The sequence below is a fragment of the Muscardinus avellanarius genome, assembly GCF_963383645.1.
Source record: "Muscardinus avellanarius genome assembly, chromosome: 13".
Taxonomy (NCBI): Eukaryota; Metazoa; Chordata; class Mammalia; order Rodentia; family Gliridae; genus Muscardinus; species Muscardinus avellanarius.
The window spans coordinates 96,455,503-96,481,266 of NC_137799.1; the positions used below are offsets into that span (position 1 = coordinate 96,455,503).

General features: G+C 43.8%; 1 protein-coding gene across 1 annotated transcript in view; it reads left to right on the forward strand.

Moving 5' to 3' along the window:
- FANCC (FA complementation group C) overlaps nucleotides 1–25,764 on the forward strand; it is a gene marked incomplete at both ends in the record, with an annotated part of 116,046 nt that overhangs the window by 39,574 nt on the left and 50,708 nt on the right. The window contains 2 exons of the mRNA XM_080709023.1: nucleotides 16,505–16,618; nucleotides 18,265–18,329. Coding sequence (XP_080565149.1) covers nucleotides 16,505–16,618; nucleotides 18,265–18,329 — 179 coding nt within the window. The remainder of the gene's footprint in view (nucleotides 1–16,504; nucleotides 16,619–18,264; nucleotides 18,330–25,764) is intronic.

Genomic DNA, 25,764 nt, shown 5'->3' on the forward strand with positions numbered 1-25,764 from the left:
GGGAGATACAGTAGCCCTACCTTATCTGAAATTTTACTTTCTGTGGATTTAGCAACCTGTGGTCAGCCACAGTCCAAAAATATTAAGTGAAAAATCTGGAAATAAACACATTATAAGTTCTAAATTGTGCACCATTCTGCGTAGTGTGATGACATTTCTCACCGTCAGGCCGGGGATGCGATCAGCCCTTTTCCTCGAGTCCTCCACTCTGTATTTCCTGTGCCCACGAGTCGCTTAATAGCCATTTCCGTTATCAGATTTTCTGCGTAGGTTTTGCAGTGCTTGTGTCTAAGATCCGGTAGCATCCACGATTTCACACATCCACTCAGGGTCTTGGAATGTGGTCCCCATGATAGGAGATGGGAAAATGATTATAATATTGTCTTGGTGCCTCAAATTATTTCTGCCTCCATTCTGGCACATGCAGTATCTCATGCAGATAAAAATAGCCAGACGCACAGAAAGCCAAGATAATGAAATTGAACCTGTAGAACCAACAGGCATTAAAACAGACACGTCAGAGTGCGTCTGACACGGCGGGCATTAGAAGAATCAGACTTTAAAACAGGTATACTAAATCAGTCTGTTTAACCCACCATAGTAAAGAAGAAAAATCAACTAGTGTGGAAAAAGGCATTTTATAAACTCTCACGTCTATCCATGATAAAAATCTCAGCACGTTCATAGTAGTAGGGGTAGCCTCAGCTTGTGTGGCATTCGTCAAACACCTGCAGTTACCACCACACCTAGAGGGGAAGGCTCACCAGGAACCTAGACAGCTTTAAAAGGCAGGAAAAAGAAATAAAGGACCACATATCAGAAAAGAATAAATTATTATCTTATTTTATTTTTAATATATTTTTATTGGTGCATTGTAGTCAAACATCACAGTGGAATACAAGACTTGTGAGGATACACAAGCACACATCATCCAGTTAGCCTTTGTCCACTCCCCTCCCCCTCCCTCGATCCCATGCTTGATTTAGTGTTTAACATTGATATATTTATGTGCATCTTGTGTTCTGAAAAGATTCCATCTTCCCCCTTCCCATCCCCTCTGATTGGTCGCCGTATTTGCTCCTCCACGGGGCCCTCTCTTCCACTTGATTCCCTCCAATTACCCATTTCTTCCTAGTTCTTGCATACTAAGGAGAGCATCTGATTTTTTATTTTCTGTGATATTTCTCTGTGTATGCCGCATTGCAGGTTAGAAAGAAAGAAATTAAACTGCCCCCTCTTTTCACATGATATGTTTTCATAGAAATCTAAAGGGCCGGGGTGTGGTACTTTTTCCTGTTACAACAGGAGGATCACAGGTTCGAGACCAACCCCAGCAACTAAGCAGGACTCTCGGCCACCTAGTGAGATCCCCTCAGCCTCCCAGCACGGGGATCACAGGCACGCGCCGTCACCCCGTCTTCTCTCTTGTTAGTGTGTCTTTTGTTATTGGGCTTTTGCCAAGACATCCTGCTGCCTCGGCATCTATGTGTTGAGACCCCCCACTCCACATAGTTAATCGGCAAAAAGCCCCGAGAAAGAGGTATCGTCTCTGGCCAAAATATCCCCCACTTTTACCCTTCATGACTATTAATGATTCCTTTTAACTTTCTACACGAATTGCTCTGATGATGTGAGATTAGGACTATGAAAAAGAAATTGAGTCCGTGGATATAAATTTTCTAATAATTTGTCTAAACGTCCTTGGCCTTGCTCAATAGTAATGAAAAAACTGGCCAGAACTCAGATGCTGTAATAAGCATTCCAGCTCAGACTCTCACTTTATCACTAACTCAGGATTAAGCCATTAACTAGCTCAGTTCAAGGTAACCCTGTTTACCCTTGAGACCCTGCCTAGAAACTTTGGGTGTGACTTCAAAGCAATTTGACTGAAGGACAGCTTAATTGCCAAAATACAATAGAGCCAAGGAGAAAGATTGTTGACCTTTACGCCCAGTAGGAGTGTCCCCGAGACAGTGAGAATGCCGCATGGCTAGAAATGAAAATGACAAAATAAAGGACAGATATTCTAAATATATATGTATGAAGGAAAGGAAATACCGTAAGAGTAAGAAAGCACTTTTTCATGAAGAAGAGCTTATCATAAGAATGTCCCGACTGGGAAAGAAAGGAATTAGAAAGTTAGAAGCAGGTTGCAGAGGGTTTGTGATAGGGGCAGTTAAGGAAATACATCTGACAACTAAATCCAAGAACTTCATGGTGTTGTTTGTGGTGTCTTATTTGCCAAGCTGTGTTGTGAGTTTTTGTAAGCTTTCAGACTTCAGAAGGCAAAGCGGATGAGATCTGAGCCCATCGCATCTCCCTGGACGCCATATCTCCCCATGCTTGTCATATGGATATAGATGGAAACCTCAAAAAAAGAAAGCAAAAGAAGATTCCATGAGAAGGTGTATTCTCCAAGCCCTGGGCCTTGGGCGTGCCTGTATTGCCTTTGGAATTTGCCCTTGGACCTGCCCTGCTGCAATATCGGAAGAAAGAGCTGGAGTTAATCTCTTAAATGCTGGACTAATCATTTACTTTGTTTATATGTAATTTACTATTGTTTTGCTGTGATTGCCCCCCTTCCCTTTCTTTTTTCTCCTATTATTAATCTCACTGGTGAAGGGTATAAATTTCTCTGGGTTCCTGTAATAAATTGTCATTGGCTCAAGAAGCCTTTGTCCACCTCAGATTCTTTCCCAACTGTCGTACCTAAAAAACTTAGGGAATTCATAGAGGGGAAGGAATCGCTGCAGATAGTTTTCTGCAGAACTCCACCTGCCTTTTGCCCCATCTTTCTGAGGATTTGACCGGGAGCTGACAATAACGACCCAACTGAGATTAGTCGGCGACAGGCTTTGGCTGTGATCCCCGTGCTGGGGAGGAAAGGTAACATCCCCACAGAGGCAAGAATAAGAAGAGGGCAGCCGGGGTGGAGGCTGTGGCTGCGTCCAGGTGGGAGGGAACAGTGGTTGGGTTGGGCCCAGGGTGAGAATGGCAGTCCTGGGGAGAAACCCACCAGCCTGGGCGTCTCGGCGGAGTGGGAGGGCTGCTGGTGGGTGGTGTGGAGGAGGTGGGGAAGGTGTGAAGATGAAGCCAAGGCAGTGTCTAAACTGGGCGGTGGTGCACACCTGTAATCCAGTACTTAGGAAGCTGAGCCAGAAGAATTGCAGATTCAAGGCCAGCCTCATCAACATAGCAGACACCCTGTTTTATTTGTTTATTTTTATTATTTATTTTTTTGGTGGTACTGGGGGTGGAACCCAGGGGCTTTTCCACCTCCGGGTTATACTCCCAGACCTATTTTATATTTTATTTGGAAACAGGGTCTCACTAAGTTGCCGAGAGCATCACTAAGTAGCTGAGTCTGGCTTCAAACCTGTGTGATCCTCCTGTCTTAGCCTCCCAAGCACGGGGATTACAAGCGTGCGCTATCACTCCTGGCTTGACACCCTGTTTTATTTTATCATTTTATTGTATTTTATTATTATTATTATTATTATTATTATTATTATTATTATTTGGTGGCACTGGGGTTCCTGGAAGCCCTTCTACTTCCGGGCTACACTCCCAGACCTATTTTTACATTTTTATTTGGAAACAGGGTCTCCTAAGCCAGCGCACGCGGCTGGCTTCGAACCTGCGCGATCCTCCTGTCTCTGCCTCCCAAGCGCGGGGATTACCACGCCCGGCTTGACACCCTGTTTTAAAAAAATAAAATAGGGCTGGGAGTGTGGCTCAGAGGTAGAATGCTTCTGGGTTCTGTCCCCACTACTGCATAAATACCCCCTTAAAAAAATAACAAAACCCAGGTAGTGTCTAGACTTTTTACTTGTGCACCCATGTGGATGGCATTTAGTCTGGTTGCAGAGATTAAGAGGGCTTGTAGTGGGATGTGAGTCTGGACGTGGTAAGGTTAAGCTGTCTGTTGCACCCTTCGAGCTGGTGATGGTGTGTATGACAGTCGTGTGTGATGAGCCCGGCCAAGGCTTGAGAGCTGGGTTGCGGTAGAATTTCGGGAGGCGTTGCCGCACTAGTACAGGTTGGATATTAAAAAGCCTCCAGAGGCCATTGTTGAAGGCTTGTCCCCAGGTGGTGGCCCTGTTGGGAGGTGGCAAACCTTAGGAAGTGGAGCTTAGTGGAAGGGTCTCCGGTCTCCGGGGTCATGCCCTTGGAGGGGCTGTTGGGGCCCTGACCCCTTCCTCTCTCCATCTGCTCCCTGGCGGCCGGGGGTGAACAGTCCCCAGTGGCACTCCCACCACCGTGATGTACTGTGGTGCCACCAGCCCAAAGGACGGGCGGTGTGATGGCAGAAGAGACAGAGCAGGGCCAGGCACGCGGGCCAGGGTCCTGCTCTGCAGGCAGCACGGCTGACTCAGCCCTGTGGTGCTGAGAAGGGAAGAGAAGGTGGTGGTGAGGACTCGCGAGGGCTCATCAGGCAAGGGCCACCGTGTGTTGGAGAGGTGGGCGCGCAGAGAGTTGGGTGTGTTTGCAAAGACAGGCAGAGTCACACTCAACAGGATGTTTACCAAACATACCATCTGCTCAGGGCCTATTTTCTTTGTAAAGGATACACTTCTGGGTCTACCCATGCCTTTCCATGTACATTCTTAAAAGTATGTTTCAGCACCATGGTTTGAACCATTCACACTGCTGTTTTGTTCAGGCTTATTTTGTAAAGCCTTTTGATTTTGATTTTTGGAAACCCAGCCGTTTATCCCCCCTGGAACTAATGAGTGAGCAAGCGAGAGGTTCTATGAGCAGAAGGAAAAGCTGCGGGCTTTATTATGATTGGACCCGAGTTTGGAAATTCTGTGAATTGTGTGATGTCAGCATCCTGCTCGCGGAGCGGGCTGTGTAAACAGTGGGTGTTGGGGCCTGTGAATGAGCAACCTTCTCACCCACGGACTGAACACTGCAGTGCTCCGGATTCCGAGTGTTTACTTCATAATAGAGAGGGCTCTAAAAATACCACGCCAGTTAAGTTTTTATTGTAGATCATTCTATTTAAACTGAAATGGGACATATAAATTTTAAAGAGAAAAAAGAAAACCAGTGAAGGCAGTATTTTTTTTTTTTAAGAAAAGCTACAGAGAGCTGTCTGCAGTAATTGCTTTGTCTGTGGTAATAGTTTCATCTTTTAAGTTAGAGTAATTGGTATTTTGCATCGCTATGTTCGAAGGATTTGAGTAGCACACTCAAATGCACAAGTAGTGTACAATCATGGAAATGTATGTCAGATTCGAGATGAAAAGAAAGTCTTCTTTCTGAACCTGACTCCAAATACAACGCGTTTTTTATCTGTAATATTACTTTCAGAAATTATAGAGACATGTCCTACTGTAATTTTGCGTATCCAGAGTGAGGACAGAAAAGCATTTGGAAGGACTCAGCTGTGGGCCGAGAGACAAGGCAATGGTTCAGGGTTGGTTTGTAGACAAACAGAATTATGCAACAGAATCCATGAAAGACCTCTGTCTTCTCCTAATGAGGGCAGCTTCTAGACATTTGGCCTGTCTCAGAGAGGCCAGATCAGCGCTGGCACTGTGCCATGGAAACTAACAGTTATTTAGCACCTCCTATGAGCCACATCTGCATATAGGGTTTCTTTCATTACTACTAACCTTCATGGGTATTATTTTTGCCGTTTTAAAGAGAAAGAATCTGAAGCTCACAGACAGTGAGGGATTTTCTCCACTAAGCAGGAGAGCTGCGGGTGCAACCTAAGTGTGTTTCACACTTCCCGTCCCGGGATGTTTCAGCCTGAAAGGATCTACTGCTCTGAGTAATCTCTGCACACGGCCGGAGGCCTGGCTGCATCCCTGTGATAGGTTTGGGCCAGAGGAGTGAGCAGCTCCAGCCAGCACAGGGAGAGAGTAGCACGCTGTGGGCTCCCCTCTGTAGTCTCCTCTGGTTCGCTCCCAGTGGGTGTTTAGATAAGAGTCTGGGCTGTGGCCAGGCCTTAGGGAGGGGCCCCGGGGTGTTGGAGAAGGGAAGCGTGGAGTTCCTCAGCCGCCAGAGTCTGCGATTTGCTGGGCCTGCGCAGGATGAGCGGAGTCTGCCTGGCAGCGAGTCGAGGGGTTCCCATCAGAAGGAGCTGCAGTCGTTTCAGGAGAAACTCCGACTCGGCTTCCCAGGTGTCACCTGTGGCTCCTCCTGAGCCCCTTCACACGTCTCTTATTTGGTGTGGGAAACTGAGGGTGGTACCACCACTGTGAGGGAGTATCTACAAGAGCAGGCTGTGGTGATGCAGGGCAAGAGGTGCCTCGTCCATGACAGGGAGGAAGAAGGCAGAGGCTGCTGCCAGAATTATCTCCCTTCTTCCCAAACTAAGGCTCAAGTCACAGCAGCTCCCGATGACCGGACCCGGCCTTGAGCCCCAAACCTGCTTTCCATCTAACTCCGTGATTTTGTTGACAGTCCTAGGAAGTCAATTTTATCATCCATGTTATATAGAGAGAGCTAAGAACTGGGGAGGCTTGACAGTGTTTACACGATTATCCTGAGGGTTATCTAGGACTCAAAGTCTATTTAAGACTTCATAACTTTTCTTTCCTTTTTCCTTTCCTTTTAAAATTATACAAATTATCCATTAACATAGACTTGTTAGAACAATCCAGACACATTAGCCTCCCCACACCTCATATTCCTCCCCAGACGTCATCTCTGACCTCAGCGACTTCAGACCCTTTGAGTCTTCTTTGCAAATACGGAAACACGCGCGTTCGTTTTCACACAAGCGGGAATATTCTGAATGTCTTCTTCAGCAGTTCCTCTCTTCGATAATAGCAGCTTTTGTAGTTATTTCTATATCAACTGCATAAATCTCTTACCTGCTACTCATTTTTAGAGCAGAGGTAGGAGGAATATAAAAAACTTTAATGCAAATTAATTTTTTGCGAACCAATTTTTAAACATTGAAATATGTGGGTATAAGTCAGAGCTTCTCAGCCAAGGTGACTTTTTTCTCCACGGGGACTTGCCAGTGTCTGGAGCTGTTTTGGGTGTCACAGCTTGGAGGGGCTGGGTGCTACAGCGTCTGGGGGTAGAAGGCTGGATACAGGACAGCTCTCTGCAGCAAAGAATTACCAGCCCAAAGTGCCCATTCTGCCAAGATTGGCAACACTGTCTTAAACGACTCACCTTGATTTCAGCAGCTCTTCCAAGCAGCTTGAGGAATATGTCGTTTCTTAGCACTAACCTTTGCCTAGAAGAGTGCTGAATACTAAACTTATTTTAACAGTGGAGCTGGCTGTGGTGATCTAATACTTAGGAGACTCAGACAGGAAGATGGCAGGTTCAAGGCACATAGCATAACCCTGTTTCAAAATGAAAATAAAAGCTGAGGGTGGTGGTGCACGCTTGTAATCCCAGTGCCTGGGAGGCTGAGACAGGAGGATTGCACAAGTTCGAAGCCAGCCTCAGCTACTTAGTGAGACCCTGTTTCCAAATAAAATAGAAAATAGGTCTGGGAGTATAACCCGGAGGTAGAAAAGTCCCTGGGTTCCACTCTCAGTACCACAAAAATAAGTAAATAAAATAAGGCTGGGGATGTATCTCAGAGGTAGAATGTCCCCAGGCTCAATCTCCAGTACCCAAAAAATAATAAATAAAAATAAATATGGTAGCTGGACGTGGTGGCGCACGCTTGTAATCTCCGTGCTTGGGAGGCTGAGACAGGAGGATCGCGCAGGTTCGAAACCAGCCTCAGCTACTTAGTGAGGCTCTCAGCAACTGAGTGAGACCCTGTTTCCAAATAAAATATAAAATAGGTCTGGGAGGATATCTCAGAGGTAGAAAGCCCCTGGGTTCCACCTTCAGTACCACCAAAAAAATAAAAATAAAAAATAAAAATGGTAGAATTTCAAGTTTTCTAAGGAAAATTCAGTTATGCTATGGCTTCCCCCTGATTCAGAATATTTTAATGCACCCAGAGTGTGGTTCATGGAAGAGTCAACATCTCAATGACAATTTACTGACTCTTGCTGTCCACCCATGTGCTGGGAAAGTGTTTCTCACACATGTTCTATAGAATTAGCTTTCCTTCTGTGGGAGGTTGTTCCACTTAGGATCGAGTAGTCACGGGTTCTGAAAAATTGGAAATGTCTAAATTTAAGTGGTGTTATGTAACATGAGGAACTATGGTGATTGCAGATCTATTGAGTAAATCCGTCCTGTCCTAATGTGCGTGAACAATAAGAACTTTAACTGTTGGGGCAAGTTTTGGGATCTAGGTTGGGAAGCAGATATTATTGAGGTTAATTTATTTAGACTGAAGAAATTAATGTATAGGCCCCAAGCAGAGACTCTATTTATTCTTAAAGCCTAGCCACTCATTATTTCCTTGCTTATAGAATGCATTATTGCAAATATTCATAATGAAGATAATATATTTTTCTCAAAATTATTTTAAATTAATTTAAATATGCCTGACTTTCAGGAAAAATTGATTAAAGATCATGCCTTTGAGTTAGGGCGTACGTATCTATTTGGACTGCAGCACATGTGCTGGTTGTATGTCAAGATATCTTTTCATTCTTTATTTGACAAACACAAAGAAATACCATGGAAATGAAACCATATTTTAACTTTAAAAATTCTAACAAATTTTCAAGTCATTTGCTTCTTGCTGCTTTTACAGTTTTATCTCTAGCAATGAGTATGTGTTATGCCTTATCATTTGATAGCAGGTGGTTCCTCACAATTCTATTAAAGATTCCCATCTTGAAAGTTGCCCGTCAGACGGCATCACCATAATGAAAGTTCCTCCTGGAGAACTTCGCATGCTCCAGATGACAGCCCGAAGTAGCTGCCGGCCTTACCAGCGTGTGTCTGAGAGCCTCGCGGGGTCGGGAGGGATGTGAGCCTCCCCACGCGTGCATGTCGGCTGAGCCTCTCGAGACGGCTGCATTTCGTCTTGATGTGAGTGGAGCGTGCCGCCTGTTGAGCTCCGTCCTTTCCTCTTTCCCGTACACCTGCTGCGTTGGGTCCATTCAGGATTGCCGTGGATCCTGCACTGTCTCTGTGCCAGAGAATTGACATCTTCGTGACATTACGTTTTTCTTGCTAAAGCCATTCTATAAGCCGGGCCTGGTGGTGCACACTTGTACTCTCAGTAGTTGGGAGGCTGAGAGAGGAGGGTCGTAGATTCGCAGCCAGCCTCAGCAACCCTGTGAGGCCCTGCACAGCTTAGCGAGATCCTGTGTCAAACTAAAAGAAAAAATAAGGCTAGGAGCGTAGCTCTGAGATAGGGTGCTGCTGAGTCCCCTCCCCAGTACCACAAACACAAAAACTAAAATAAAACCATGCCATGTATCTCCACCTTGCGGGTCTCTTAAAGCAGGTTTTGGTACGCACTACTTTGCTCATCTCCGTGGTGCTGTGCGGGGCATCACTGCCCGCTTCACTCCAGGGGCAACATTTCCTTTTCACTTCCTTCCTGTCCTCTGAAGGAAGTGAGTTTACTTATTTATTTATTCCACACTTACCTGTTTTACTTTAAACAGATTGTCTTTGTGGGCGGGGGGAAATAATAATTTCAAATTGTGTTATTAAGAAAATAAGCCAATTTTCAGTATAACAACCAGTTTAGAAAACTACACATCACTTGCAGGTGATTTCATTAATTTAGGGGTTTTTATTAGTTAAGTAAATAAACAGTTCCAGCATAGCAATAACAATATAAATGTTTTACTAGATATGTACATAAGACGTCATGGCATCCTAACACGGGGAGTGACTGGTTCGGTGTTAGGGCACAGGTATTTTATACAGAGGTAAAGGACTGCCAAGTGTCACAGTGGCAGCACGTCTGCGCCCATTTCTCACCTAGTAAGACAGAGACTTCGCGAAAGGTTTGTTAGAAGATTAAGCACATTGTGATTATCTTGGGAGGGTGAATAAAAATTAGATGGAACTAAAAAAAGCTTTGTTTTACCAGATTTTCAGAAGAGATTTTCAAGTGAGTAGATCTGCATCATAGTGTGCGTGTGTGTGTGCGTGTGTGTGTGTGGGCACGCGCATGCTCATGCACTGGGGATTTAACCCAGAGGCATTCTACCTCTGTGTTATACCCCCAGGCCTGTTTTATTTTTTATTTTTATTATTTAATATTTGGTGCTGGGGATTGAACCCAGAGGCATTCTACCTCCAAGCTATACCCCCAGCCTGATTTTATTTCTTATTTGGAAACAGGGTCTCGCTAGGTTGCTGAGAGCCTCACTAAGTTGCCAAGGCTGGCCTTAACCTGTAATCCTCCTGTCTTAGCCTCCCAAATATTGAAATTACAAGCATGTGCCACCATGCCCAGCTCTTACGTTTTATTTTGAAACAGGGTCTCATTAAGTTGCTGAGAGCCTCGCTGAGCTGCTGAGGCTGCCTTAACATGCAGTCCTCCTGTCTCAGCCTGGCATAATGATTTTTATTTAAATACAGCTAGTAGCCGGGCGTGGTGGCGCACACTTAAAATCCCCGGGCTTGGGAGGCGGAAACAGGAGGATCACGCAGGTTCGAAGCCAGCCTCGCTGGCTTAAGAGACCCTGTTTCCAAAATAATAGAAGGGTTTCCAGGAACCCCAGTATCACCAAAAATAAAATAAATAAATAAATAAATAAATACAGCTAGTACTGAGTGGACCTTTCCACAGAGGTGGTGCTTTCTGCTTCTCCTGTTCTTCCTGGTCTGCTCGGCTGCGGTGTGCCCTTAGGTTACAAGCTGCAGAGCTGTAGTGCGTCTGGCTAGTCAAGGGAATTGCATCCACGGTGGTATGGGGTTTCGGTCAGCATTATCCAATTGAGCCAGCCTCTTTAAAGTAAAAGTACTTAGCAGACTCCCCCCAGTATTCTGTGGGTGTTTTATGACTCGAAACTTAGGAAAACTGACTGAGAAAAAGACAGTTCATGGAGTTCTGTAAGGAGGACACAAAGGAATCCTGTAGTGTTACGTTGTACGTAGTTTATAGAAGTAAAGATGAAGTAAAGATGGAATGACAAGCGGCTGGCTCACAGATGCTCTGCAGCTCTGCATAGGGATGTCGAGGTCTGTGAGGCAGTCCCTCCGTCCAGAGCGGAGGGCGCCGGGCACAGTGCGGAAGGAGTGTGTGGGACCACACCGCAGGGCTCCCCAGAACGGAAACCAGGAAGGAGCCCCTGGCGCCTTCAGGAGGATTAGATCTTAGCTGGCTAGAAACCAGGGCAGGGCTCCTGGAGGAAGATTTGGCAGATAGGCGTAACTCAGCTAGAGATGGGAAGGAGAATTTGAGATTCTCAGGATAAAGGGATGAGAGGGGAGTGGGAAAAGCTTGAGGAATTTGAGGACCAGCGGGGAGCCTGACTTTATCTAATAATGGGGTCAAAGAGGAAGGCTGCAGGTGGGTCTGGCCAGGCGACTGAGGCTGTGGGGCAGCCGTGCTTAGTAACCCAGAGAGAGTCTGAGCGTAGGGGTCTCGGAGAGTTTCTGAGGTGACCATCCTGCCTCTTTTCTGTTCCCTCCGGGCCCTGCTGTCAGAGGCAGCGAGCCGCCATCCCTCCGGAGCACCCTAGAGCTGCCGGTTGGACCGCAGAGTGGTTGTCTGACCCTCCTTACGGAGCCCAGTGTTGGGCTTGTCTTCTGTCTGTTCCTGTCTCCACGGCCCATCACCCCAGGAGCCCCGTAGGAGGCTTGAATACAGATCACACTCAATACGTGTTTGTTGAGTGAATGAATAAGGGATCCTGGTTTACAAACAGATTTTTCATATTGTTTGTTCGTTTTTATTTTTATATAAAGAGATGTGTAATAGAAAGCAAATTAATGGAAATTCTAAAAGAATTTAATGACCGGATGAAGAAGTTGTTTGGAGAACCATCAGCTTTGTGCTGTGTCTGTCTCAGTTCAGAACACCAACCACGTGTGGCTGTGCTAGCCCTTTACCTGATCAAAACTACAACTCTTCATCCACAGGCTGATGGCACGCCAAGCCACAGCCTGCGGGGCGGCTCCCGGCTCCTGCCTGCAGTGAGTGAGGAGCACCCAGGAACGAGGCCAGCTTCCCCAGCTTACTTACAGCTTCTCCCGTGAAAGGGTACGCCCAGCGCGGTGGCGCACACTGGTGATCCCAGCATTCCGGAGGCTGAGACGGGAGGATCACGGTTTGAGGACAGCCTCAGCTACTTAGTGAGGCCCTTTGCAACTCAGGGAAATCCTGTTTCAAGATACAGAATAAAAAACAGGGCTGGGGGTGTCACTCAGAGGTAGAATGTCCTGGGTTCCATCCCCAGTACTGCAGAAAAAAAAAAAAAAAAAAGAGAGAGAAAAAGAAAGGGCACCTTTGCGGCATAAGCACTTTGAACGGGTTTCCAAACACAGAGTTCCTTCTTCCTTAAAACTACATGAACCAACATTGAGCTTAAAACTGCGTTATGCTTAGTCGTGTTGGTTCCTGAACTTTCTGCGTTTGAAGGATTTTAAGTCATGGATCAGGGTGACATATTTGCACATTAAAAAAAAGTCAGAATCTGTTTCTTTACATCCACATCCTGTCTGTAGTGACCGCTGCATATATTTAAAACCCCGGTTCCTCCTTGGTAAAGCTGAGGGGGTTGGAGCAGAAGATCTCCAGGATTGCTGTGCAAGCATTGGAAAAGGATCGATTAAATCACTGGAGGAATTGTCCAAGGCCAATACCTAATGGTTTTGTATTCAGACTGTGTGCCACTAGGTGGCACTAAAAACATTGTTCTTAGCAGTGAGAAATCGAATTGCTTGTTTATGTTGTGATGCTGGGGACTGAACCCACGGCCTCCACATACACTACCTCTGAGCTGCATCTCAGCTCAGCCTCATCAACTTTGGAGTTTACTTTCAAAGCGAGAGTTAGGGGAATAAAGTTTGAAGTGTCTGTTTGGAAGGTATGTAACTACGGACAAGCCTCAGTCTGTTGTTTTGAGGGCTTGTCCCTTTATCCTCTTATCCAAGGGTAAAACTCTCCCGGCCCACCATAAAAATTCATACTCGGGAATCATGGAAGACCAAACATAAGCTAAAGCAAGTAATTTTGTTTCACAAAATATTTTATGATAAAAATTACAACGTAGTAGGGCATGGTGGTGCACACTTGTAATCCCAGAATTCTGGGTTCGCAGAGAGCCTCAGCTAATTAGTGAGGCCTGTTTCAAGATAAAAAACAAAGAGGGTTGGGGATGTAGCTCGATAATAAAGCTCCCTTCATTTCAAGGAAAAACAAAAAGAGAGAAGAAGGAAAAGAAATTTCAAATTACTCCTAAAATCACCCGTTGGCTTTTATTCTGTTTTCCCCAGTCCTTTTTTGTACCTAATAATTAAGATCACACTGAACATGCAGTTTTATACCTTTCTTTCCAAATTATTATACTAGCTTTTCCTATAAAATTTCTTTTTGCAGTGTGATAAAACCATGATAAATTCAACCGAACCGTTGTTGTTGGGTATTTAGTTACTTTCAGATTTTTACTGTTATGAACCCAAATCTTTCCTCAGATGCACTCTTGGAAATTGAATTACCAGGCAAAAAGGAGCTGAACATAATGTTTTGGCTACTATCAAAGTTGATTTTGTGCTGAGACTGGGTAATTTATTAAGAACAGAGCCTGACTTCTCGGGTCCCGGAGGTGGAAAAGCCTGGGGCCCGCGCTGGGAGAGGGCTCCTGTTGACCACCCCATGGCATCGGGTGGAAGGGCAGGAAAACGATGGAAAAGAGACAGGTCCGACTTACCCTTTACCAGAACCCACTGCGGAGAACACAGCATCAGTCAGTCCTGAGGCAGAGCTTCCTCCCTGCCCCCAAGACCCTGCTCTCAGCAGCAGTGTGCTCGGTGGTGGTGGAGGGCTACATTCAGTCACAGCAGCTAAGCGCTGGGCTCCGCACAGCAGCAGAGGGCCCATCTCACCACACGTGTGCCAGCCCTGAGTTTTGTGGTATAGGGTTGTTTGTTTAACTGCAGCATGAACTATTCTTAGAGCATTTGATTTTGTGTGTACGTATGGTTCTGGGGATTGAATTTATATAACCTTTGGTTTAAAACAATCAGCTTCTAACTATATTATTTTGGAAGGTCAGCACAGGAGATCTGCCAATGGAATGCTTTCCCCTTTATCCGCAATTTCTCTTTATGCCCTTTCAGGAGCTATGGGCAGTCTGTGGCCAGAAATATTAAATGGAAAATTCCAGAAATAAACAACATACAGGGTTTTAAGTCCATGCCATTCTGAGGCATGTGAGACTCTCTAATTCCACCCCACCCTGGCCTTGAATGATGCGTTTCTGCCTGGGTTTTCAGAGAGGCCATGATGGTATCAAAGCACTGGTGTCCAGCTAACCCTTACTTTGCTAATGAGGGTGCAGGGCAGTGATGATGGCAGTGTTAGTACAGTATATTCAGTACATTGGTAAAATTGTTCTATTCTTATTACTGACTCTTGCTAATCTGTTACTGTGCCTAATAAATTAAACGTTATATACCTTGTATGTATTAGAATAAAACAGTACAGACAAGGCCCAGCACTGTTCAGGGTTTCAGTCATCCCCTGGGGGTTATGATGCCCCCAGGATAAGGGGGGGCTACTGTGTTTTCATTGGCACAACAGGCATACTGACCAGTGGAACAGAATAGAAGATACAGAAACAAACCCACACACCTATCGTCAATTGATCTTTGACAAAGGGGCCAAACTCATATGAAGACAGCCTTTTCAACAAATGGTGCTGGGAGAACTGGCTATCCATTTGTAGAAAGATGGAACGAAATCCTTACCTCTCACTGTGCAAAGGGATCAACTCGAGATGGATCAGAGACTTAGACATTAGACCAGAGACTGTGAAGCTATTAGAGGAGGGCATAGGTTCAACACTCCAACATATAAGCACAGGCAGTAACTTTCTCAACAAGACCTCCAAAGCGCAAGAAATTAAAGCAAGAATTAACAAGTGGGATGGCATCAGATAAAAAGTTTCTTCTCATCAAAGGAAACCATCAAGAACCTAAAGAGGAAGCCTACAGAATGGGAGAAGATCTTTACCAGCCACCACTCGGATAGAGGGCTGATATCCAGAATATACAAAGGGCTCAAAAGACTCTACACTAGCAAAACAACCCAATCAAGAAATGGGCAACTGAACTGAATAGACACTTCACAAAAGAGAGATACAAATGGCCAATAGATACATGAAAAGATGTTCAACATCACTAGCCGTCAGGGAGATGAAATCAAAACTACGCTGAGATTCCATCTAACCCCAGTGAGAGTGGCAAAAATAAGGAAATCAAATAACAACAAACGCTATCGAGGATGTGGGGAAAGAGGAACTCTTCTACACTGTTGGTTGGAGTGTAAACTAGTTCAGCCGCTTTGGAGATCAGTGTGGAGATTCCTTAGAAAACTGGGAATGGAGCCACCATACGATCCGGCTCTACCACTCCTGGGTATCTTTCCAAAGTTGAAATCAGAGAACTACAGCAACATATGCATACCCATGATCACAGCAGCACAGTTCACAATAGCCAAAGTATGGAACCAACCTAGGTCTCCATCAGCGGATGAATGGATTGCAAAATTATGGGAAATACACACAATGGATTCTACTCAGCTATAAAGAAGAACAAACTCATGCCTTCACAAGAAGATGGAAAGATCTTGTGTTAAGTGAGATCAGCCAAGCATAGAAAGAGGAGGGACATATGTCTTCTCTAATATGCTCAAACTGGGGAGTACTCTTTGATTATTTTTCCATCCATCTGTACTAAGATGGAGCCTGGAAATGTTCTGGCACTGAGCTACACCCCCGAGCCTTTTTTTTTTCTTTTTTTTTCTTTTTTTTGCAGTACTAGGGATGGAACCCAGGGTCATTCTACCTCCAAGCTACACCCCAGTCCTATTCTTTATTCCTTATTTTAAAACAGGGTCTCACTGAGTTGCAGAGGACCTCACTAAGTAGCTGAGGCTGTCCGCGAACGGCGATCCTTCTATCTCAGCCTCCCAAATGCTGGGACCACAAGCATGCTCCACCACACCTGGTTTATGTTTTATTTTGAGACACGGTCTTGCTTAATTGCTGGGGTTGATCTTAAACTTCCAATTGTCCCAAGTACTGGGCTTACAGGCATTCTCCACCATGCCCAGCTAAGGTGCTAATTTATTTATTTATTTATTTATTTATTTATTTATTTATTTATTTATTTATTTATTTATTTATATTTTTTAAATTTGAAACAGGATCTCTTAAGCCAGCATGGCTGGCTTTGAACCTGCGCGATCCTCCTGTCTCCGCCTCCCAAGCGCGGGGATAACAAGCGTGCGCCACCACGCCCAGCTAAGGTGCTACTTTTAACACTAACTTAATGTCCTTACACCTGGAATCAACAGGAACTGGGTACTTGGACAAGCGCAATGACTAGCTTCTCAGTGACCATCTTTACAGGATGACTTGGTCCTAGGCATGTACGTAATAGGCACTTCATGAAGTTAACTTTTACCTTTCTGTTTGTTTTTTAGGATTTATTATCTCACATACTTTCAACATTCAGATTTGATATCAACGAAGTTAGTCTTTTTACTCAAAGTCTTGGATATGAGTCTGTAGATTACTACCCTGGTTTGCTTAAAAACGTGAGTATGTTGTATTTATTAGTATTGAAATTTTCATTGCCAAATGTCTCATCAGCCCCAAGGATAAATGGAAATACTTCATTCCTCCAGGGGAAGCTGTTTAACTTTTCTTTGTTTATCTCTTCTTACCTTGGGTGGACTTGCGGCCATGTAAGGAAGAATTGTGAGGTGGAAGGTTGCAAGAAGAAAGGAGACCAGGCAAGCTCCGTGAATCAGCAGTCACCCTCTCTCTCTAGTAACACGCCACTTCTTCATTCACGTTTGAGGGGAGAAAAGCATTCCTTAGTATAAACTCAGCCTTGTTCTGTTCGACAGATCTTATATTTAAAATTACTTCATAGTGCCGGGTGCACGCTTGTGATCCCCGTACTTGGGAGGCTGAGACAGGAGGATCACACGGGTTTGAAGCCAGCCTCAGCTACTTAGTGAGGCTCTCAGCAACTTAGCAAGACCCTGTTTCCAAATAAAATAGAAAATAGGTCTGGGTGTAGCCTGGAGGTAGAAGGCCCCTTCCTAATACCACACACACACACACACACACACACACACAAAAAAAAAAAAAAAAAAAACCCTTCATTAGAATTTTATGTTAAAGCAAAGAAGTAAATTAAATAACTTTGTAAATAGTATTACATATTTACATCTTAATATCTAAGCTATGTTTTCTTCTGCCTTTCATTTCAGCCAAATTCAAGATTTTTTTCTTTTTTTTGGCGGTGGTACTGGGGATGGAACCCATGGGCTTTCTACCTCCAGGTCCCAGACCTATTTTATATTTTATTTGGAAACAGGGTCTCACTAAGTTGCTGAGAGCCTCACTAAGTAGCCGAGGCTGGCTTCGAACCCATGTGATCCTCCTGTCTCAGCCTCCCAAGCGCTGGGATTACAAGCGTGTGCCACCACGCCCAGCTTCAAGTTCAAGATATTTTAATTTATGATCATGAGATAACTCTTCTAAAAGTGTTAATTGGTTTTCAGTGTTTGTATGTTTGTAGTCATTTTGGTCTTTTGGAAATTCCATATACAAAACGCATTTTTTTAAAAATAAAGAACTAAATTTTAGCTGGGCATGGTGGCGCACGCTTGTAATCCCAGCATTCGGGAGGCTGAGACCTAGAGGATCATGGTTCGTGGACAGCCTCAGCTACTTAGTGAGGTCCTCTGCAACTCAGTGAGACCCGGTTTCAAAATAAAGACTAAAAAATAGGGCAGGGGTGTAGCTCGGAGGTCGAATGCCCCTGGGTTCCATCCCCAGATCCGAAGGAAAAAAAAAAACAAAAACAAAAAACCAAAAAAAAAAAAAAACAAAAAACAAAAAAAGAACTAAATTTTGAAAGAAGAAATAAATGGACTCTGATACAATTTTTTTTTCAAATGAGTGTGGTTTTATGTCTTAGGAAGTTAAGTTAGCGATCTGTCTCCCGTCCTTTGCCAAGGTAGGAATGATGCACACTAACAGACACTCAGCTTAAACCCCACTCATGGCAGATGTGACCCGGCAGCACCCTCTTCTCACTGGACTTCGTAGAACACGAGGAGAGGGTGGGGAGGGAATCTCCCCGGGAATATCAGTCACAGCAAGAAAAACAGAGCTGACGGAACCCTGTTTGCAGAATGAGCTAACCTGCAACGATTCTGTTTTACAGATGGTGTTATCATTAGTGTCTGAACTCAGAGAGAATCATCTTAATGGATTTAACACTCAGCAGCGGTAGGTGTTAAACTAAACACCCCTCTTCTCCAGTTGCACAGTGTATGGATTCAGTTATGAGAGAGAAATTCTGACTCCTAGGAAACGATCGCTCAGAGTTCATGAATTGTATTCTGTTTGGAGAGACCGTTGGGTGAGAGCCGTGGCAAGCGGGTGGCCTTTGCAAACTTTCTGGTTTGAATCACTATTTTTCTCAACTCTTACAGGACAGTAAGTAAACCGTGGAACATCTGTTGTATATCCATTAGATAAAAAGCCCTCTGAGGCATACAGACAGATAAAGCCGCACTGAGGCTTCTCCCGGGATTGCTCAATAAATAAGAGGAGAATATGCAGGGATGCAGGCGTGCCCTCGCACTGGCCCACGCCTGCTCTGCCCACCACCTCGAGCGCATGTGTGTGTGCGTGATCATATATATGTCTATATGTTTATCTACACGCAGTACCGGGATATTCGCAGGCAGTAGATATTTGATGTGCAGTTACGGCCTATTTTAAGAAATATAATATTCCAAAATCTAGACTAAACAAACCACATAAATTCAGATATATTAAAAAGCAGTTATACTTTATAAATGTTTCTTTATGAAAGAATTCACAGCTGTTTTCTTTGAGCATTTAATATATTTATTTATTTTTGGCACTGGGAATGGAACCCAGGGACATTCTACGTCCAAGCTACACCCCAGCCCTATTTTTTATTCTTTATTTTGAAACAGGGTCTGACTGAGTTGCAGAGGGCCTCACTACGTAGCTGAGGCTGGCTGCGAACCGCGATCCTCCTGTCTCAGCCTCTCGAGTGCTGGGATGACAAGCGTGCCCACCACGCCCGGCTTGAGCATTTCATTTTAAATCATTAACCTATAGATATGCATGTATGTATTTATATATGCACACATACTTGTAAAGCTACTGTCGATCCAAGTTCTATTAGAAATGGTCTTTGTCCCTGTGCAACTCAGGGAGACCCTGTTTCAAAATAAAGAATAAAAATAAAAAATAGGGCTTGGGGTGTAGCTCGGAGGTAGAATGCCCCTGGGTTCCATCCCCAGGACCACAAAGAAAGAAAAAGAGAGAGAGAGAGAGAGAGAGAGAGAGAGAGAGAGAGAGAGAGAGAGAGAGAGAAAGAAAGGAGGGAGGGAGGAGAAAGAAAAGAAAAAGAAATGGTCTTTGTCCTTATTCTTTAGAAACCCTTTGCATCTAACCCTCAAGCTGTAAAATTCTTAGAAGATAACATTGGGAAATCCTCATGGCATTGTATTTGGCAAGAATTTTTTAGGTATACATCAAAAGTATAAGCAACAAAGAAAAATAGCTATGTTGGACTTTATTAAAATTAAGAACTCGTGGCTGGGGGAGGTAGCTCAGTAGAAGAGTATCTGCCTAGCATGCCCATGACCCTGTTTTGTTTATCTGTTCATGAGTTGATGGGTATTTGGGTTGTTCCTACTTTTTGCCTATTATAAGTAATGTTATGAACATTCATATAAAAGCATATATGTGCTTATACAAGTATTACTTATATGACTTTTTGATGAAATGTGTATTTCAATGTTTTGCCCATTCTTAGGCTGGATTATTTGTCTATTATAACTGAGTTCTAGATATGAGCCCTTTATCAGATATATGATTTGAAAATACTGTCTCACAATTTATGACCTCATTTTTAAAGTGGAAGTTAACTTCATCTGTTCACTTGGCGATGGTCCTTTGAGTTATTTCTGTGTTTGAACTATTACAAATAAAGTAGCTGTGAATATTCGTGAGTATTAGTGAGTATCCATTGCTCAGTAAGAAGGACCTGATCGTGCTATAGTATGGTTGAACCTGGACAACGTGATGCTGAGAGAAGCCACTCACAAGAGACCACGTATCACATAATCTCAGTTATAGGAGATGTTCAGAGTAGGCGGATCTAACGACAGAGAATAAATTAGTTTTCTGGGGCTAGAAGAAGGAACGGTGATTTTCCATACATGAGAACTAAAGATCTTCTAAGGTAACAGAGGTGCCCTAACCCGAGGTAATAGCGATGGGTTTTCAACTCAGTAAATGCATTAACATCATTAGGTAGGACATGTAGGCTAGGAAGTTTTGTGATAGGATGATCTATACCTTAAAAATGGCTCTCTAAGAGGCATGGAAAGTATGTAGACTTATTTATTAAATGTCAGGTAAAGACTGACTTAGCTTTGAGGGAAATGTGTCGATGAGGAAAACAGCTACACAAGGGGCACGGGAGCGGGGAGGCAGTGGAGGCGTGTTAACATCAGCAAGGGCCCATGCAACACGGGAGGCAGCGGAGGACAGCGCTGACACGCCTGCGGACGGTGGCGAGATGGGGAAACAGCTTCATCATCGTTATAAATGAGCACGAGTTCAACTCCGTTCAAAAGCTGTAGCGTCTCTAAATAGATAAAAAGATCTAACCATATGCTACCTGCAAGAGTCTCGTCTTAAATATAAGGACATAATATAGACTGGAAGTTAAAGAATCGAAGGCAAGTAGGAGCATCCATATTTATATTAGGTAACTGTCATGAGAGGCACAGGACATTATATAAGGATAAAAGGATCAACTCACCAGAAAGATGTAATAGTAATTTTTATTATTCTTTATTTTGAAACCAGGTCTCACTGAGTTGCAGAGGGCCTCACTAAGTAGCTGAGGCTGGCCGCGAACCACGATCCTCTGGTCTCAACCTCCCGAATGCTGGGAGTACAAGCGTGCGCCACCACGCCCGGCTAATACATAAGCTTTTAATAGCAAAACCTCAAGTAAACATTGAGATAACTGAAGGGAGGCATAGTAACAGCAATAGCAGGACATTGCAGTAGTGGGATATTAAGCAGGCTGAAGATCAGTAAGAAAACAGAAATTGAACAGTGCAGTAGACCAGTTGGATCTAGTAACCGTACACAACTACTCCACCAAATGAGAAAAGAGTGTACATTTTTCTCAAGCACACATAGAACATTCTCTAAGATAGGTCACATGTTAGACCACAAAAACTAGTCTTAATTTTTTTTTTATGGTACTGAGGGTGGAACCCAGGGGCTTTCTACCTCCAGGCTATACTCCCAGACCTATTTTATATTTTATTTGGAAACATAGTCTCACTAAATTGCTGAGAGCCTCACTCAGTAGCTGAGCCTGGCTTCGAACCTGTGCGATCCTCCTGTCTCGGCCTCCCAAGTGCTGGGGTTACAAGCGTGCGCCACCACGCCCGGCTTAAACCAGTTTTAAATTTAAAAAGATTGAAGTCAGATCAATTTCCTTTTCTGACCATAGGGAAGCAAACCTAGAAAGCAATAGCAAAAGAAAACTGGAAAATTCATAATATGTATAAATTAATATGTATAAATTAACATCTTAATATGTATAAATTATGTTTTATTATGTATAATAATATGTATATTTTATACATATGTATAAATTATGTATAAATTAACATCTTAAATCAGGACAAAGAAGTCACAGTGAATGTATGTATGTATGTATGTATGTATGTATGTATGTATTTATTTATTTATTTATTTTTGTTGGTACTGGGGTTTGTGGAAGCCCTTCTACTTCCAGGCTACACTCCCAGACCTATTTTATACTTTTTTTTTTGGAAACAGGGTCTCTTAAGCAGCACGGCTGGCTTCGAACCTGAGCAATCCCCCTGTCTCCGCCTCCCAAGCGCGGGGATTACAAGCGTGCACCACCACCCCTGGCTAATCACAATGAATTTAGAAAATATCTTAAGATAAAAATTAAAGCACAACATAACAAAATTTATAGGTTTTTGCAAAAACGGTACCAAGAAGGAAGCTTAGAGTGGTAAATGCTTATATTAAAAAAGAAGAGCTGGGCATGGTGATGCATGCTTGTAATTCTAGTACTTGGGAGGCTGAGACAGGAGGATTACAGGTTTGTGGCCAGCCTCAGCTATTTTGTGAGGTCCTCCGCAACTTAGTGAGTCCCTGTTTCAAAATAAAGAATAAAAAATAGGGCTGGGGGTGTAGCTTAGAGGCAGAATGCCCCTGAACTCAATCCCTAGTACTGCAAAAGAAGAAAGAAAGAAAGAAAGAAAGAAAGAAAGAAAGAAAGAAAGAAAGAAAGAAAGAGGAAGGAAGGAAGGAAGGAAGGAAGGAAGGAAGGAAGGAAGGAAGGAAGGGATCTCAAATCAACAAGTTAGTTATTTTAAATTTTTTATTGGTGCATTATATTCATACATTATATTGGGGTAAAAAACTTGTGTGGACATATATGTACACATTGCCCATTTAGCCTCTACCCAATCCCCACCCCATTCCCTCCCCGTCCCTCCTTCTCTTGCTCGGCTTAGTGGTTGACTTTGATTTGTTTAAGTACATTGTGTGTTTTAGAGATTTTCCTCCCCCCCCCCCTTTCTCCTCTTGTTTGCTCCTCTATAGGATTTCCTTTTTCGTCTAGAGTTCCTCCTATGACCCATTTTTCCCTAGCTCTCACATATTAGGGAAAGCATCTGATTTCTTATTTTTTGTGACTGACTAATCTCACTTAGCATAATGTCCTTCAATTCCATCCATTTACCTGAAAATGATGTAATTGAGTTTTTTTTTAATGGCTGAGTAAAATTCCAATGTGTACATATCCCACAGTTTTGTAATCCATTCATCTGTTGATGGACATCTTGGCTGGTTCCATAGTTTGGCTATGGTGAATTGTGCAGCTATGAACATAGATACACATGCATTAGTTTGGTAGTTTGGTTTCTTTTCTTTTGGGTAGATACCCAGAAGTGGTATTGCTGGATCAAATGGTAGATTTGTTCCCATTCTTCTGAGGATTCTCCATACTGTTTTCCAAAGTGGTTGCACTAATTTGCAATTCCACCAACAATGTTTTAGAGTTCCCACTTCTCCACATCCTCGCCAGCATTTGTTGTTGTTTGTGTTTTGAATGATTGCCATTCTAATTGGGGTAATGGGAAATCTCAGAGTTCCATTTTTGTTCCTCTTTCCCATGATTTCATAAGTTTGTGCCTTCTCTGCTTTCTTCCCGGGTCATCTCGACTTCACTTAGGGTATTCTGGATCCTGAGTTTGTGATAATTTCAGCCGCCACTACTCCTTTGGGTCGTATGGCACAGTCTCAGACCCAGGGAGTTAATCAAGGCTGTGCGAGACTGTGGGGATGCCAAGGTGGGCGTTTTCTCATGGGGAGCTGTGACTAGGATGTGTTATCTTTGCCACCACTACTCCTTTACTGGGTTGGACTGTAAAATCTCAGACCCAGGGAGATTATCAAAACTGCGCAAGTCCCTGGGGGTGCAGTGCTGGGATTTCTCCTTTAGGGGCTGCAATTTCACTTATGGTTGTTGTGCACGCTGATCTGGAGCTGTCATGGGCGTGGTGAACTCACCACCACTGTTGGCAATAGGCGCTGCTGCCATGCCCTCGGCTGTGAGGCTGGCGTATTTCTTTTCTGGTTTTGAGCTCCATGCTGAGACCCTGGAGGACGTGATGATTTTGGCCACTGGGAGTTTTAGACGTTCTTTGCACTGAAAGAACTGCTGAATTACACCTGAATGATCCACAGCTGCTCACTTCAGCTCCTTGTTTACCTTTCCTCTCTGGAGCCTGGTGCTGTGATGCATGATGGCGCCGGTGTGGCTCCACAGTGCGAGCTGGTTTCTTTTCTGGTCTCTGGTTGTTCTTCTAGTCTTTTTTTTCTCTGTCCCTTGTATTTACAGTTTTTATTTCTCTGCTGATAGTGTTTTCTGGCTATGAAAAGCGCAGATTTTGTGGCAATAGAGATCGAGTGTTAGCAGGACCCGTAAACGCTGCTTTTCTCGGTCGCCATCTTCCCAGAAGTCTGTTGTGTCACTTGTACTTTTCCCTGCAGTCTGCCTACGTAACAGGCAACCCTGTCATCATAGACAGGGGCTGGAGCCTGTGACCGCTGGACCTCCTGGCTGGGAAGGCAGGCACTTTGTATCTGCAGTTAACCTGGCCGTGAAGAAAACCAGTCAGTGCTCTCTGGATGGAAGGGCTAAAAGCTCAATACAGCGATTCAGGCATCTGCTCAGCACCAACGGCTACTATGAGAATTTTATCCCATTTAATTTATCATCTGAAAGAAAAAAAAAATCCTGTCATACCACCGCACGGAAGAAGCCATTAGTCAACAGTGCAGCTCAGCGGTGGCAGGAATAGCATTGAATGGCAAGTTGGCTTGGCAGCAGGGGGGTCAACAAGTTAGATTTACACCTCAAGGAATGAGAAAAAAAGAAAAAACGAAACCTAAAGTTAGAAAAAGGAAGGGAATAATAAGGACTAGGACAAAAATAAGGAAAATAGAAAAACAATGGAAAGAATCAATAAAATGGAGTGTTTTTTTTTAAAGACCAACAAAATTGACCAACCCTTTGTTACACTGAGAAAGAAAAAAGATTTGAATAGCAAAAATCAGAAGTGAAAACCGAGACATATAAACAGATGCCACATATATAAAAAGGATCATGAGAGGCATGGCACGGTGACACACATCTATCATTCAGCTGCTTGGGAAGCCGAGGCAGGAAGATTGCAAGTTGCAAAGCAGCCTGGGTAATTTAAGGAGACCACGTCCCAGGAAAAGGCTGTCGGGTCTGAAGATACAGTTCAGTGGTGGAGCACCCTGGGTCCAATCCCACATGCCAACTCACCCAAAAAGATCACAAGAGACTAAGAATAATTATTTGCCAGCACATTGGATAACCTAGAACAAATAGATCATTTTCTAGAAACATACAACCTACAGGTCCAAGTCATGAAGAAAAAGAAACGGAACAGACTTAGAACCAAGGAGGCAGAGTCATTCACTCACAACCTGCCAACAGCACACAGATTTCACTTGGCTTCACTGGAGGACTCTGCTAAGCACTTAAAGAGCAATTAGCACTAGTCCTTCTCAAACTCTTCCAACAAATTGAAGAGGACCCCGTTTATGAGCCGGGCATGATGGCGCACGCTTGTAATCCCAGCGCTTGGGAGGCTGAGACAGGAGGATCATGCAGGTTCGAAGCCAGCCTTAGCTCCTTAGTGAGGCTCTCAGCAACTTAGTGACACCCTGCTTCCAAATAAAATAGAAAATAGGTCTGGGAGCATAGCCCGGAGGTAGAAAGCCTCTGAATTCCATCTCCAGTACCACAAAAAAAAAAAAAAAAAAAAAAATCAAACCCAGTTTGTGGGCCAGTGTTACCCTGATACCAAAATCAAGCAAAGTTATTCCAAGAAACAAAAATAGATTAATGCCTTTGATGAATCTTGCTGCAAAAATTTCTGACAAAATGTTAAAAACTGAATTCGCCAGTACATTAAAAAGATTATACATGACCAAGTGACATTTATTCCTGGAATACAAAGATGGATGAACATACAAAAATAAGTATAATATGTCACATCAGTAGAAAGATAAACAGTAC